The 14,971-nt window shown below is 52.6% G+C and overlaps 1 protein-coding gene across 1 annotated transcript in view; it reads left to right on the top strand.

Moving 5' to 3' along the window:
* The first annotated feature begins 899 nt into the window (after nucleotides 1-899).
* Nucleotides 900-14,971, top strand: part of Ezr (ezrin) — a 39,772-nt gene continuing 25,700 nt past the window's right edge. The window contains exon 1 of the mRNA XM_048354378.1: nucleotides 900-1,040. Within this exon, the coding sequence (XP_048210335.1) occupies nucleotides 1,029-1,040 (12 nt within the window). The 5' untranslated portion in view covers nucleotides 900-1,028. The remainder of the gene's footprint in view (nucleotides 1,041-14,971) is intronic.

The raw sequence follows: 14,971 nt of genomic DNA, 5'->3' as shown, positions 1-14,971 counted from the left end.
GGTGGGGACCCCGGAGCCCCTCAGTGGAGGACTCTCCGCCACACCAGCACCCGTTTCAGGGACTCCGGAGCCGGGCCCCGTGGACGCCGCGCTCGGCGGGTCGCACGAGGCCGCGCGCGGAGCCCCCGCGCCAGGCCCGGCGGCCCCAGCTCTGCGCCGAGCGCGCGGGGACACCGCGGCCAGGCACGGCTTCCCCGGGCCGGGTTCGCGGTCCCGGCCCCAGGACGAGCCGGCAGCCACACCCCAAAACGTCCCAGCCGCAGCCGGACGTCCGCCCGTTGGGCCAGACTCATTTACATTTCCCCCGATCTCCCCCGGGCCGAGCTGGTGCGCTCGGGCCTCGACGCCCGGGCTCGGGGCAGACCCCCCTCCCCCCCCACATTGGGCAGTGCCCCTGTCGGGGGGGGCGGGGGCGCAGGGGGACCCGGGGTGCGGCCGTCTCGCGCGGGGCGCACTTCGCAGACCGGGCCGGGCGGGAAGGGGCGCGGCCCGGGATCCCAGCCCGCCGGGGGCCCGCGGGGCGCCCGGGGCGGGGGCGCTCGCTTGGACCCGGCGGCGGGGCCGAGGGGCGGGCGGGCTGTGCACGAGCCCGCGGGGGTGGGCTCGGGGTCCCGGGGTCCCGGGGCTCCGCGTGGCCCCGGTTCCGGGGCCGGTGCGCCCTGCCCTGCCCCTCGGCGCAGGTTTCTCCGGGGCTCGCGGTTCCAGCGCTGGGGCCGCGGTGGCCACGCAGAGCACATCGGGCCGCGGGCCGGCGGGGACCCCGGCGGACGCCCTCCCGCCCGGCCGGCCGGCCCCGCCCCGCCCCGCCCCGCGGCCCCGCGGCCCCGCCCCGCCGCCCCCGCGGGGTGGGCGGCGTCTGGCGCGGCGCCGCCCGGCCGCTTCTTAAGGCGGCGCGCAGAGCTCGGCGGGGCGCGCTGCGGGCTTCGCTCTGCCTCCGTCCGGGTCGGCCCCGTCCGAGCGCCTGCTGTTGCTGCGGATCCCAGCTTCCGGCGCGTCGAGGCCGCCCCCCCCCACCCCGGGAACCGAAGATGCCGAAGCCAGTAAGTGACCCCGGGCCGGGCCGCGCCGTCCGGCCGGAGCCACCTGCGCCCGGGGCGGGGCGACGCTCGGCCCCGCTCGGATCTCTTCCGAGGGGAGAGCCGCGCGGGAGCCCAGGCCGCGGGCTGGCGATCTGGTGGTGACGCCCCCCCCCCCCGGGTCCCCCTTCCCCACCATCGAGCGTGAAAAGCGGCGGAGTAAAGTGCCTGCGAGCGCAGCGCTCAAGTTCTGTTTCCGAGCGGAGCGCCGGGCGCCGGCGAGCGAGCGAGCGCCGAAACCACCGGCCGCCCGCACCTCCCCGGCGCCTCGACGGGCGCGGAGGGGCCCGCGGCCCGGGGCTCGGCCCCGCTCTCGGCCCCCCTGGCCGGGGCGGCCCGGCCCTGCCCGGCCCTGCCCGGCCCTGCCCTGCCCTGCTCGCCGGGGGAATTTGCTGTCCGCAGCAGGATCGCTATCTCGGGGAGGAGGAGTGGCCGCCGGGTCCGCCGGGGCAGCTCGATGGGGGGCACGGCGAGCCCCGCACCCCGTCCCCGGGGCCTCTCCGGGTCCAGATTGCGGGCCGGGGAGTCCGATCGGGAAGTGGCACGGCTTAGAAAGTTGCGCGCGCCCCATCGACGCCTGGGACGGGACGGGGGGGGGGGGGGAGGCTGCTGAAGGGGAGGGGAGGGGGGGTGTCGCTTCGAATCGAGGTTGTGCTCTCCAGGGCGCCCTTCACCCCAGGCCTTGCGATAGATAGGCAAGGTGAAAGCAGCACCCGGTCGGTAGGCTCACCGAGAACCCGTGGAGTTGGGGGGATCCGTCGTATCGTCGCCGGAACGCCTAGGCAGACTCGTTGGGCCCTACCCGAAAGTTCCTCCTGTCCGTGCCAAAGGTTCCTCCCAACTCAGCAACGCCCCTGGTGTCAAACCACCCTAGGAAGCCCGGCCCTGGCCGGTGCCCGGGGTACCCGGGGTGCCCGGGGTAGAGAATCGTTTCCTGCGTGCGCACCTTTCGTGGTTTCACCGGAAACGGCAGAGCTCCGCTGTTAAGACAAAACCCAGAAGCAGGGGAAAAAAACCCATCATGAGCCTGCGTGCCCTCCCGGCCTTTTCTTCTCCCTTCTTCCATCAACTGCAATCTTTATTATTATTATTATTATTATTCCTTTTCCTATGCTAGTAAAGTATAACTAACGTTAGCCATTTTAGGGGAACAGGTCAGTGATGTTACCTAGGGCAGAGTTAAACACCCATCCCCGCCAAGCCTCCCCTCCGTGGACCCGCACCCCTAGTCCACACCAGCTTCCCATACTCCGCCTTGTGGATGGAGCTCCTGCGCCTGAATCGCACAGGATTTATCCATCTAACTTGACAGGACTTGACTTAGTCTCGTTTGCCTTACAGCAGGTAATGTCTTCAGGGTTCATTCGTGTTTTCCCGTGTGGCCCTGTGTGTCAGAATTTCCGTTGCACTTTTAAGGCTCTTAGGGTGTGTGACAGCTATGTCTGAATGTAGTTGGTTGGTTAATTTTGTTCATTTCGATAACCCAGTAAGCATCCAGGAGTTGTTTTCTGCAAATGTCTGGAAGGTAAAGGCAGTTGTTCCCTTGAGGAAGGAGAGCCCTTGGCCATGTGTGGCTCAGTACCTTGGTAGCCAAGGTTACTTTTTGAAAGACTGTGTTATGTATAGCATTGCAAATCAGTTGTTGCAGATAGTTACAATTTGGAGACTTTGTTGAGAGTTCCCCTCTTAGGTAAGCCATGCCTGTGTCCTGCCCCAGGGCTGGCATGGGAGGGTGATGGTGTCTGAACCCCTCCACAGAGAGCAGCCCGGCTAGACAGTCCAAGGCGGCGAAGAGAGGCCAGTTTGCTGACTCGGTGTGGGCAGTTTGGGCTGGTTGGTTTTCCTGCCTCAATAAATGTCAAGTGGCTTCCGCCCAACAAGCCCTAAAGACGTGTCCTTTAAGCAAAGTGTTAGTGATTCCCATGAAGCCCAAACGAACCGTTTCATCGGGTGCTTCTGTGAGACTGGACATTTCACAGAGTGGAGGGCCAATCACAAGTGCAGCCCACTGGTCGGGGCTTTTGAGCTTCTGCCTGGTGACCGAGTTTCCTAAGCCGAACCTGTAGATGGCTTTATTCACAGACTAGTATACATGGAATAAACTCCGTCTTCTTGTAGTGCCACTTGTTAAGTAGATCTGCATTGATTCCTTCAGGAGGCTGGAGGGCGGCGGGCCCTGGCCTGGGGGTGGTGTCGGCGGGCCCTGGCCTGGGGGGGGGGGGGTCGGCGGGCCCTGGCCTGGGACGGCGGGCCCTGGCCTGGGGGGGGGCTTCCAGTCTGGAGGGAGGCAAGCAGTGCCCCCAGGAGCACAGCCAGGAGGGGCCAGGAAGGGCCCTGGGGGGGGGGGTCCTGCCCCTGAAGGGCCAGCTGTGGTCTGGTGTCTTGGGCCCCTCTGCAGCGGGGCTGGTGGACTTCTCAGGAGGCCAGTCTGGTGCTTTCTCAGCTCCTCTCCAGGGTGGGGTGCAGTAGGACCAGCTCTGGAGATGGAGGTGGGGCTGAACACCCGCCCCCCCCCAGGTGGTTCAGGAAGCCGATCTTGCCCCACCCCTTTTGGGCTGGGTGTTTTTGAAGCTCCGCCCTCTTCCCCCCTCCAGCCGGAAGTGAAAGGTGTTCCCTCACCAGCCAGTTCTCTGACCTGTGGACCCTGCACTGTGCTCCTCTACAGTGGTGTGTTTCTGATGTAAAAAGGAGGCTTCTCTTTCATTAGGAAAACACTGAATATGTGGTCTACCCCCTTGCCAAATGGGAAGGCATTCTTTTTCCTTTAGCTGTCATGGGGGTGAGGGTGGTACTGGAGACCAAGCCCAGGGACCCCCCCCCCCCCCACAAACACACCCTAGACCAGTGCTCCACCACGGAGCCAGTGTCATTTCTGAGATAACCTTGCCTCTTCGGGAGTAAGTACCCTTCCACGAAATACGTTCATGGGGACAGCGTGGACTGAATGCACTGATCCGCTTTAAGGCCCGCCCCTTCATTGAGGAGGGCTCCTGGGACGCCTTTCCACCCCACCCCTCCTTCCCCAAGGGCAGATGGTGAATTAAGTAGCTAAGATTTTGGCTGGCAGAGGGTGAGACACGCTGGCTAGGGTTACTGATCTGCCGTCACCCTGCTGTAAGGCATAATGAATATTCATAGCTCACCCATTCGTTCCAGCAGCGTTGGGGCACCCAAGTAGCCCTGGCATCGTGGATCTCGGCCTGGTTGTGGCACACACGTGAGTGAGGCCTGGTAAAAGCAGCCCTCTGGCTCTGGTAGTTGACAGGAGGTGGTGGGGGGCTGTTGGCAGGAGAGATTGCCAACCCCCTAAAGCATGAAGGGAAATGAAGTAGTGGGAGAGAGCAAGTCCAAGTGAGGGCACAGCAGGCTCGGCGGTAGGAGGAGTCAGGGTTCTACACCCGTGTGGCTGTAGAGAAAATCAGGTCAGGCCCAGCCATACTGGCATTTTTATCTTAACTCAGAGTCTGCCCTTCCAGAAAGCAAATCAGATTTGCCTTTTTGCAAACCTGACTGTCTTCTGTAATGTGAGAAGGCACCGGAGCAGGAGGTGGCGAGACTGCGGCCGGCCGTGGCCATGGCTTGGGCCAGCTTGGGCCAGCGGAGGTAAAACTGAGCAGGCCTGGTGGTTGATCGGATGCCCGGGACTGAGGGCCGTGTCCTTCTGCTTCCCGTTTCTGGCTTGCATAAGTGACTGAATGGTGGAGTCCTGGAAAAGGCCCGCTGTCAGGGACAGGGGAGTCCAGTTCTGTACGTAGTGATAAATGTGTGTCTGGTGAATGGAAGAAGGGCCCGTCTTCTTAAATGTCCAGCTTCGGCCCTAGGGTGCAGTTTACTGGTAGGTGGATTGGGATGAGATGGCAAAGGAAGACACAGCAGGGTCCTCAGAAACACAAGGCCCCAGATGGAAGGGGCCGCCATCTCTGGCTGGGGTTTCTTCTGCAGGGAGTGCCCTGGCTTTGATCAGCATGTCAAATGTTGGCTCTTTGGCTTTGTCTCTTGGTTTGGCTTTGGTTGGTGTTACTGCTTATGCCACGCTAAGGCTCACACTCAGGGCCTTACATTCTCGTCTGTTTTTGGTTGTTGTTGTTTTTCCCCAAGGCTTGTTTTCTACCACTTTCAGCTTCTTGGTTGCAAACTGGAGATCCAAGTCTCCTGGGCTTCTCATGCCTGGGCTTGCTTGGAACCACGATCCTCAGGTCTCAGCCTCCTGAGTCGCTAGGATGACAGGCGTGAACCACCGACACCTGATTCCCCTCTGTTTTTAAAGGGGAGAAATGACACCATTCCTCATTCCCCTCCTCTCTCCTGCCCTGTTCCGTCCACACCAGTCTTCTTGTTAGTCACTGCTCTAAGTAAGAATGCTGCCATTTCTAACCAAATTTTCAGTAGCTTGATTAATATCTGTAGTTTAGTGGGGTATAATTCTTCTTTCATTTTCCCTGGTTCTGGGGATTGAATCCGTGACCTCGTTTTTGTTAGGCAAGTGCTTCACCACTTGAGCCACTTCCTTGGCCCTCTTTAAAAACTATATTTTTTTTAACTTAAGCTTTTGTGTATTTTTGAAAAATTGGAGATTCGTAAGATGGTTCATTATTCCTACTTTCTTTTATTATTTACATGAGTCCACTCTGTAATTGGAGACAGTAAAATTCAGGTCTTCTCTCAAAATCAGGAATGCATATGAAGTTAGACCTTATGTTTTATTTCACTTGGTAGTAACTACGTTGGGACTCCTCAGCTACTCTAATTAATTTTTAATGCAAACATTATATGTCTGTGTGCTACCACAAATTAACTACACTGGGAGGTAGCATTATTTCCCTCCTAATATATGTATCATCCATGCCTGTTGACATAAGGAATGAAGATGTTATTCCAGGATTTTGTTTTGTTTTGCTAAAGAATCAAAGAAGCCAGGCACTGGTGACTCACTTCTATAATCCTAGATCTACTCAGGAGGCTGAGATCAGAAGGTTTCAATTTAAAGCCAACTTGGGCAGAAAAGTTTGTGAGACTCTTATCTCCAATTACCCAGCAAAAAAGCCAGAAGTAGAGGTGTCGTTTGTGTGGTAAGGCAACAGCTTTATGGAAGCAAAAAAGCTAAGGGTAAATGGGAGGCTTTGAGTTCAAGCCCAGTTCCTCCGGGGTGGGGGAGGGGAGGAACTGTTGTGCTATAATGTGACTTAGAAACTTTACTGAAATAAAATGTTTACTTGTAATGTACATTTTTCCAACTAAAACCACTAAGGACCCTAAAAGAGTAATTTCATAATGTACTGCGTGCGCCTGAGCAAGCCTTGTAGTATCTGTGAGTAGCAATTTGGGAAGTCAAAATGCTGAGTAAAAAGGACATCACAGGAACTAGGTGGAGGCGGTGCTCAGTTCTGTGAAGCCCGGCTTCTCTTCCATGCTGTGAGCGCTGTTGTCTGCATGCTTTTCCCCTACAGACTTCTCACTGTGACTTGTAGCACACACTTGAGTTTCTCTATAGCTATGTGAAGTTTATCCGTGGCCTTCACGGGAAAGAACATAATGACCGTATCTCTGTGGATCCTCGGCGTGTTCGAGCCATCACAATGCCTTTGTCACTCCCGGGCTTGATTCTCCTGAGTCAGAGCTGGGTCCCACCCTGTAGACTCATTCCTTGACCATCAGTACAAATGGCTTCCCCTTTAAGAAGTTCTCCGTCTAATGGAGGAGGTGAACGTGTAATCAAAGAACAGCAGTACAGCAAGAGGGACAGAAGCAGATGGAGTCCGCTGGACGGCCTGTTGCCAGAGAGCAGGTGAGACTTGCAATGGGCTTCCCAGGGCCAGAGGGCATCCCGGGCAGAAGTCTGCTCCATTTTCCTTTATTCCTGAAGCCCTTTTTATTACCTGCAGATACAATGGTAGTACTGTTTCAAAGAGAGAGGAAAACCTCATTAATATAGCTACCCTTTTAATCGAACAAACCTTAGAAGCAAAATACAAACGTTCTGACTTTGGCCCAACTTTTATTGATAAAAGTAAGAGAGAAGCCAGCATTGATGGCTCCTGCCTGAAATCCTTAGCAACGTGGGAGGCTGAGTTCTGACTGAGGATTGCAGTTCAAAGCTAGCTCGGGCAGGAAAGATGAGACGCTTACATCTAATTAACCAGCAAAAAAGCCAGAAGTGGTCAGGCACCAGTGGCTCACGCCGGTCATCCTAGCTACTCAGGAGACGGGGGTCTGTGGATACCCGTGAAGCCAGCCTGGGCAGGGAAGCCCATGAGGCTCTTACCTCCAGTTAATCACTAAAAAGCTCAGGTGGTAGAACACTGAGCAGAAAAGCTGAGACAGTGCGCAGGCCCTGAGTTCAAGCCCCAGAACGAACACAAAGCACGGAGGTGAGAACGGGACAGGTTACCCTCTGTGGGCAGACTGGGCGAGTCAGTATGGGGGTGTCAGACAACTCGGAAGTCACTTTGGGCCTAGCTAACTTCGTTTTGCATTTTTGCCCCGGAGAAGATCAGTTTGGCATCGGCCTGTCTGAGAGTGTAAATAACTGTTTTCCCTCATTGAAGGGGCAGGCAGCTAACTAACCTTGGGGCTCCCGTGGTGGTGGGCTTGTCTAGCAAGCACAAGCTCTGAGTTCAAACCCCAGTAATACCCAAAGGGCAAGAAAAAGACGTAGAGGAGGAGCAGGGACACTGTTACCAGCCAGGGTGACCCGGCTGTGACCCGCTTTTCTAATGTCTACTTGATAAGAGTATCATTTACGTTTTCAACGGATTGTTTTAAGGCCATACAACACAACAGACTTTAAGTTGGGGCTGGAAATATCTACTCTCTACTTCTTTACAGAATTTTTTTTTTTTTTTTTGCCAGACCCTGCTTTGAAAGTAAAGCAACTCTTGTTAAACCTTCATAGTAACCGCCTGTGTATTTTATAGGTAGGCTACTATTTGGAAGGAAAGTCACCCCATTTATTCCAGGATTTTGTTGTTTTGTTTTTTTCACCTGTTATCAAAGAACAAAGAATCTGTTTTGCTAGCCAGGGAGCTCCGTGCCTCCGAGTCCTGTCCTAAAATGTCTGTTGCACAAATTGTCACCTCGCAGCAGACATGGCTGACGCAGAGGTGATGTGTCTGACGAGGCTGCTGTCTGTGGCTCTTCTTTGTTACGTGGTGAAAGTGACAGTATCCTGTGTCACGCTTGCTAAGCCATCATCTGATGACAGATTTCTGGCATGTGCTAAATGCAATTTGTACCTGTATTGAGCAGAGAAGAGAGTGTTACACGAATGAGTTGCATTTTAATCACTGAAAGTGTAGAGTTATATTTTGATGTACTAATATATAAAGTATAATTAATATAACATAGTATATGAGTTTCTGGGTGCTTTGTAACTCAATCTTACGTTTTAGACAATCCATCTATTATCAAGCTCCGTCACTCTCTACCCTTTGCCCTTTCCGTTAACTTTACCTAACTTCTCTCTGCCTGTAGTAAAGTTTCATGCTTGTGTTTATTGGTACCCTGGCTTTCCTGGCTGCAAAGCAAGAGACCAGGTGGTTTTTGAAACATACGAGAAAAAAATGAAGGAAAGCTGGGTGTTTGTGGCTCCCTCCTGTCATCAGCTACTCAAGAGGCTGAGGTCTGAGGCGATCAAGGTTTGAAGCCAACCTGGGCAGACACATCGGAGAGACTCTTATCTCCAGTGAACTGGGCATGCCAGCCTTGATTTAAAAATCCCCACAAAACCACCAGGCCAAGAGCAGGAGGCCCTGAGTTCAAGCCACCATATTGACATAAAAAATTGTATTATCTGCTCCTAGAACAAACTTTGAACACTCCCCGCCTCTCCGGGTGATCGCCATGAGTTTCTGCCACACCGTCTGCCCCGCACCAGGCACCAGGGCTTGGCCTTGTGTCTGGCCATGGTGTTTTACTTGCCGCTACTGAGTTCTAATCTGATTAAGGGCTTTGCCATCCCATGCTAGTCATTCTTGGCCTCCAACTTAAGACAGCTTAACAAAGTAATGCAGGAAGTAGGTTGTGCCTCACTTTGTGTCCTCTGGCGCTGACACCCCTCCAGTGTATAGAGCACCCCTTTGCTGGTTTATAGGGCCTGGCGTTCACCAGTGAACTTTAGAGCCTATGAAGAGATTCCTACCCCCTTACACAGTCGTCTCAAGTGACAGCAGAACAGTTTCCAGCGTCCAGACTTACTTCACACCTCGATGATCAGGTCTCAGCCTCCTGAGTAGATAGGATCACAGGCGGAGCCACAGGTGCCTATGGTCAATGAGTTTAAATGCGCCAGCACAAACACTGTTGTGTTGACGAATGGTTTTCCTCCTTGAACTTGCTTGTACGTAGATTCGGCAGGCAAGGTAAGTTCCCACCCACCAGGCGCCCCGGTCGCTTGCATGGTTTTGTCGATGCTGCCAGGCACGGGCATTGACAGGGTTGTAGTCCGCCCATTGCTCCATTGCCGCACAGAATGTTTTAGAAGGAAAACCAAACCCAGACCAGAACTTGGGAGCATAAATGTTAGATTGACACCTGCCTTTCTGAAACACATGGCCATGTCTATTAGCTTTCTCATTAGGGTGCTGTATCGTCTTTGTTACATAAGGAAGGGCGTTCCAGCCTGCGTATTGACTTAGGCGATACATAGCTCTTTAAATGAGACTCTTTAATGGGGCTCAGACGGGGAGATATGGTGGGAAGATCTTACGAAGAATCTGGCTGCTCAGGGCACTATGCAAGCCTTACGATATAGGATCTGAAGAGATCATCTGTGAAAGGAAATTTTGGGTCAGGGGGAAGTGAATGAATATTGGCTGAGTTGTAAGCGTTAAGGAAATCGTCGTGTTGGCTGGGACAGTGGCATTAGATTAGGGCTGTTGGTGCCTAGCCCTGTTTGTGCCACCTACATGCTCACATTTTCACAAGGGAGATGTTAAAGCACAGCCTGAAAACATGTAAGCAAAGGAAGGTTTTGCAGACTGTAAAAAGGGCTAGAATAAGAAGAATGTGGGAGAAGCAGGCAGCTCAGGTACCTGGAGAGTCACTGTCGCGTTCTCCCTTGGTTTGTATGAGTTCTTCAAATGTCGTACAGTAGAGTGTGCTCGTTGAAAGCATTTTATAGGCCAGCTGGGTGTCCAGGGCTCATGTCTGTAATCCTACCTTACTTAGGAGGCTGAGATCTAATGGATGGTGGTTCGAAGCCAGCCCAAACAGTAAGTAAAGTCTGCAAGACTCCATCTCCAGTTAACCAACAAAATGCCAGACTGGAGGTGTGGCTCAAGTGGTAGAGCACCAGCTGTGATCAAGAGTGAGAGGCCATGAGTTTCTGCCTCCGTACTGCTGTGTACACACACACACACACACACACACACACACACACACACAGAATAAAACATATTAGAGGCGTACAAACACAAACTTGTTTTGTGCTTTATGAACTACACAGGGGCTCAGCAGGATGGAGTCCTTGATCTAAGGAGCCAGTGCCCTCTCTGGGGAATAGTGAGGGGTTCTCCTTGGGTCCCAGAATACTGGCACTAGAGAAGAATGTTTTCTGAGCAAAGGAGGAGCTGATCTAATCCCACCTGGGCCATCTCTCTCTCTCCTCTCTCTCTACACACACACACACACACACACACACACACACACACACACACACACACTTCTACTGAGTGGGATTTTAGGCAGCCATTTTGGGAGCCCCCCCACCCCCAGTGGGGGTCAGGGGAGAAGGAAGGGGAAGTGCTGTAGACCAGGCCGGCGGTGGGGGGGGGGGAGGGGGGTCATACCACCAAGTAGCTATGGACGTAATTGCAATCTCATCACCCATGAAACATAGAGCACTCGACTGGAACAAAGCATAAACAGAAGAGTTCTTTTTTTAAAATAATAGAACCAGCAACGGTGGTTTCCAAGTCATCTCGCTGGAGTTTGCTTATTCAAGCGAGTTTTGTAAGCTTATGAATTTAGTTTGGATTTAAACAAAATATAATAAAGCTATTGTGGCCTAACTCTCTAATTATTTTTGGTAGATGGCACAAGAAAGGACCACGAGCAAATTCAAATCAATCTTGTCTAAGCTCCTTGTAGGAGAAATGTTCTTTATTTAATATCACAGAATAACCCTGCTCACATGATCTTCACCGGATTTATCTCCGAAATAGCACTAGATTTAAGTCTGACTTATTTTCTGTGTGGCTGACACAACAGGTTAGCCATGGAATTCGGTGATGCTGACGTTGCCATTGTTTCTCAAGCTCCCTGCATCTCACTAGCCTGGACAAGAAAGTCTGCACAGACTTCTTAATTTACAAAGAAAACAGTGCACTGTGGGTGGGTGCTGAATTCAGTCTGCCTCCTCTACTTCCCTGTGTTTTGTGAGCCCGGAATGAAAAGCCATCATGGCGTGTAATAGCCGTCTTTGCCTTGCCCTTCATTTTTTTCTTGACAAGATCCTGAGTTTTGTGTATATAATCCACTCCACGTTTCAGTGCACCGAGTTGGCGTGAACCTTGTGTGGTACCCCCAGTAAAGCCGCCATCCAAGGTCACAGGGCCAAGATCACGTGACCTGGAGGCGGGGAGAGGAAGGTGTAGGTTGTGGATGTTTCTGGAAAGAGTAGCTTCTTTTGCAGGCCACAGTGTCCTTCATTTTCTTTCCCCTTTCCCTACGAACGATTCAAGGGAAGCTTCCGTGTCGGGTGTGCAAAGACGACGAATGTCGTTTCTAACGTGGAGGGAGTTAGACCAGAAAAGAGGGTTGGAAGTTAGCAGGCCTAAGTAGAGGGCAGCTCTGCAGCGCAGAACTGGGGGGTGCACTTGGGGTGCGCTCGGGGTGCAGCTTGCTTCTGGCAGCAGTGTCTGGCCCGGGACGGGGCAGCTCGCACCCCGGGATCAGCACCCGTTGCTCCCTGCCCGGCTGTGAGGAGGAGAGGATCTGACTCTGACGCGAATGCTCAGGAAGTTCCCTTCCGGGCCCAAGGTGGTGATTTTCTCTCATCCTAACGAGTACAAACAGGACTGGTTTGGTCGCGTTTTTGGGGTGTTAAGCCGCCGTGGTCGACAGGAAGAAGTGGGTCTGGGGGCAAGAAGCAGCTTATGGTCAGGGGCAGAAAGGAGCTGTGGAGGAGGACTTGAGGTCCCCTTGCACGTGCCTGAGTTCAGGCGATAGTGTTAGTCCGTTTGGACTCACAGACACACGTATGGAAGAGAAGTTCCCGTCATTTTCACTCTGCAATGTAGAAATGCCGACTTTCAGTTCAGACGTTCAGAACCGCTAAAGCTAAAACCTTAGGAATAGCACTAAGAGCTACACCAATGTTCAGTACTTTTGAGTGCCAGAAATTGAGACCGTTGTGCAACCCTTCCGGGCCCTCAGTTTCCTCATCCATTAAAAAGTGGGTTTCCCAGGTGCCTGTGGCAAACCCTACTGCTGCTGGGGAAGCTGAGAGCTGAGGATCGAGGTTCAAAGCCAGCCTGGGTAGAACAATCCATGAATCTATCTCAGCCTCGCCCAGTGCTGGGGGCTGGAGTGGCCAGCAGAGGTGGGGAAAGGAAGTGGTTGGAGCCTAGTGTCCGTTTCCATAGGTGAAGTTTCTCAAGGTACTTGTAGGCTTCCTATAACACGAAATGAATACCACTGTGATTCCCCAGGAAACTGTACCGGACGGGCCACCCCGTCATAGATTTTATTATTTTTTTTCGTTTTATTTACTTCATAATTAAATTGTTTATTAAATTAATTAGTTATTTTCTTTGTAATGGGAGAGAAGAACCTCATGAGGTTTTCACCCGGGCTGGCTTCGAACTGCGATCCTCAGATCTCAGCCTCCTTGAATAGCTTGGATGACAGGCCCAGGTTGCTGTGCTTTAGACCAAGGAGGAAAACAGGAAACGAGCTCGCCAGTTCACCAGTGTTCAGAGTGCATTTATAAATAACTGGATGTAAATGTGAATCCTGCAGAAATGCATTCCCCAGAACACCTTCCAGCAAACATTTGTGGAATTCAGTGACCTCCCGTTTTGCCAGACCTGCTGGCATTTAACAATTTGAGACAATGATTGTTCAGAGTTCCTTTTCGATTAAAGTTTATACTCACTATTTCCTAAAACTGCAGAAAGGACTCTGCTCCAGGGGACCTGAGAGGGTCTAGTTACAGCCGAGTAGCTTTTCAGGGAGTTAAGTTGGAGAAATGGCTTTTCATTAGTGATTAGCACCTGAGCAAATACAAATCACAGTGCTTCTAAATGCCTTCCTCTCAAGAAGAGGGGCATGGGGGTCAGTATAATAGGTGGGAGGATTGGTTTTTAATCCAGAAGGCTCTAAGCTGTGTTGAGTTGATTTAGTTTTGTGTGTGTGTACCCAGGCCGACTTTGAACCACCATCCTCAGATCTCAACCTCCTGAGTAGTTAGGATTGTAGGTTTGAGCCTCAATTGTTTGGAGATGTTGCTCCACTTAATGGAAAAGATGGATGGATTTCTTTGTTCCTCATCTTTTCTGTGTGATTTCCATCAACATCTTCAGCACAGCAGTTCCTACTTTGGCTCTTTCTAGAAAGAATAACATACAGCCAGAGGTATTAAAAGTGAATATTTAGGCCTAAACTTACTAGAAACCTTAATAATGTGAAACTTGGTCGGTGGTGTTCAAGTACCACTGGTTTATGTAATTTAGTTTCTTATATAAACAGCCATTACTGGTCGTAATCTTTCACATGTAACTTTTGAAAGACACCGTTTATTTGGGGGTAGTAGATAAAAAGTGGTTATCTTTTAAGAATTAAACCATTGCTCTTACATCCTCAAAAGGGAGGGGTGGTAATATGGAAGAAGAAGAGCAACAAAAATAAAGCAGCCCACAAACAGTCCACCTGCCAGCCACCAGGGTCTTCGGGCTCTTTGTTGACTGAATTCAAGGGTCTGCATTTCTGGACTGGGCCGGTTATGGTTTGCTGGGTTATTGGTAATGTTTCACAGAAGCTGGTTATTTGTTAGCCAGCCTTTGTGGAGAAAGACCACTGTGTGTTGTAAGAAGCCCTGATGACTGGTACATTGTTTGTAGAGATGGGGTTTCTGTCTTCCTTCAAGATTACCAGGAAATTAGGCTATAGAAGGCACTAGAATTGCCTGTCCGTTGTGGGTTTGGTGACAGAAAATGGTCTTTTAGAGCAATGCGTGGAAATTCAGGACACGCATGTCATTTTCCAGTGGTGGACCTTAAGGGTCAGCCATGAGCACTGGCCCACACAGCCGGAGTTGTGGCTTTTTCCAACCAGTCGCTTTCCCTCCAGCACTGGACTCGGTAGGTGTGAAGTTACAGCCCTTTTCCAACCGCTGCTCTTGAGCTGGGCCCAGGAAACAGTTTTAATGCGCCCTCCGTGCTCCAGTTTGAGCCCCAGAGGCCTGGAGGAGCACTGAGAGCTAGAGCCCGCCAGGTGTACGTGGTGGGGAGGGGGTGTGGCTGCCTCCTAACGCCCAGCTTTATCAAACACTTCGGGGGGTGGGGAGCGGGAACGTGGCCTAGCAGTAGAGTGCTTGCCTAGCATGCATGAAGCCCTGGGTTCAATTCCTCAGTACCACATACACAGATAAAGCTGGAAGTTGCACTGTGGCTCAAGTAGTGGTAGAGTCTGGAGCAAAAAGAAACCAGGGACAGTGCTCTGGCCCCAAGTTCAAGCCCCCCCCCCCAAGACTGGCAAAAAGAAATGAAAAGAAAACATGTCCCGGATGACACATGTCCTCTAGCAGCAGGAGCAAGGGCGCGTCTCTCTCTCTCTCTCTCTCTCTCTCTCTCTCTCTCTCTCTCTCTCTCTCTCTCTCTCTCTCTCTCTCTCTCTCTCTCTCTCCCTCCCTCCCTCCCTCCCTCTCCCTCTCTCTCAGTGTGATTGTTAGAGGAGAG

This window comes from Perognathus longimembris, chromosome 9 (assembly GCF_023159225.1).
Source record: "Perognathus longimembris pacificus isolate PPM17 chromosome 9, ASM2315922v1, whole genome shotgun sequence".
Taxonomy (NCBI): domain Eukaryota; kingdom Metazoa; phylum Chordata; class Mammalia; order Rodentia; family Heteromyidae; genus Perognathus; species Perognathus longimembris.
The sequence above is the reverse complement of the archived record's forward strand: the minus strand, read 5'-3'. Positions and strand labels throughout refer to the sequence as shown.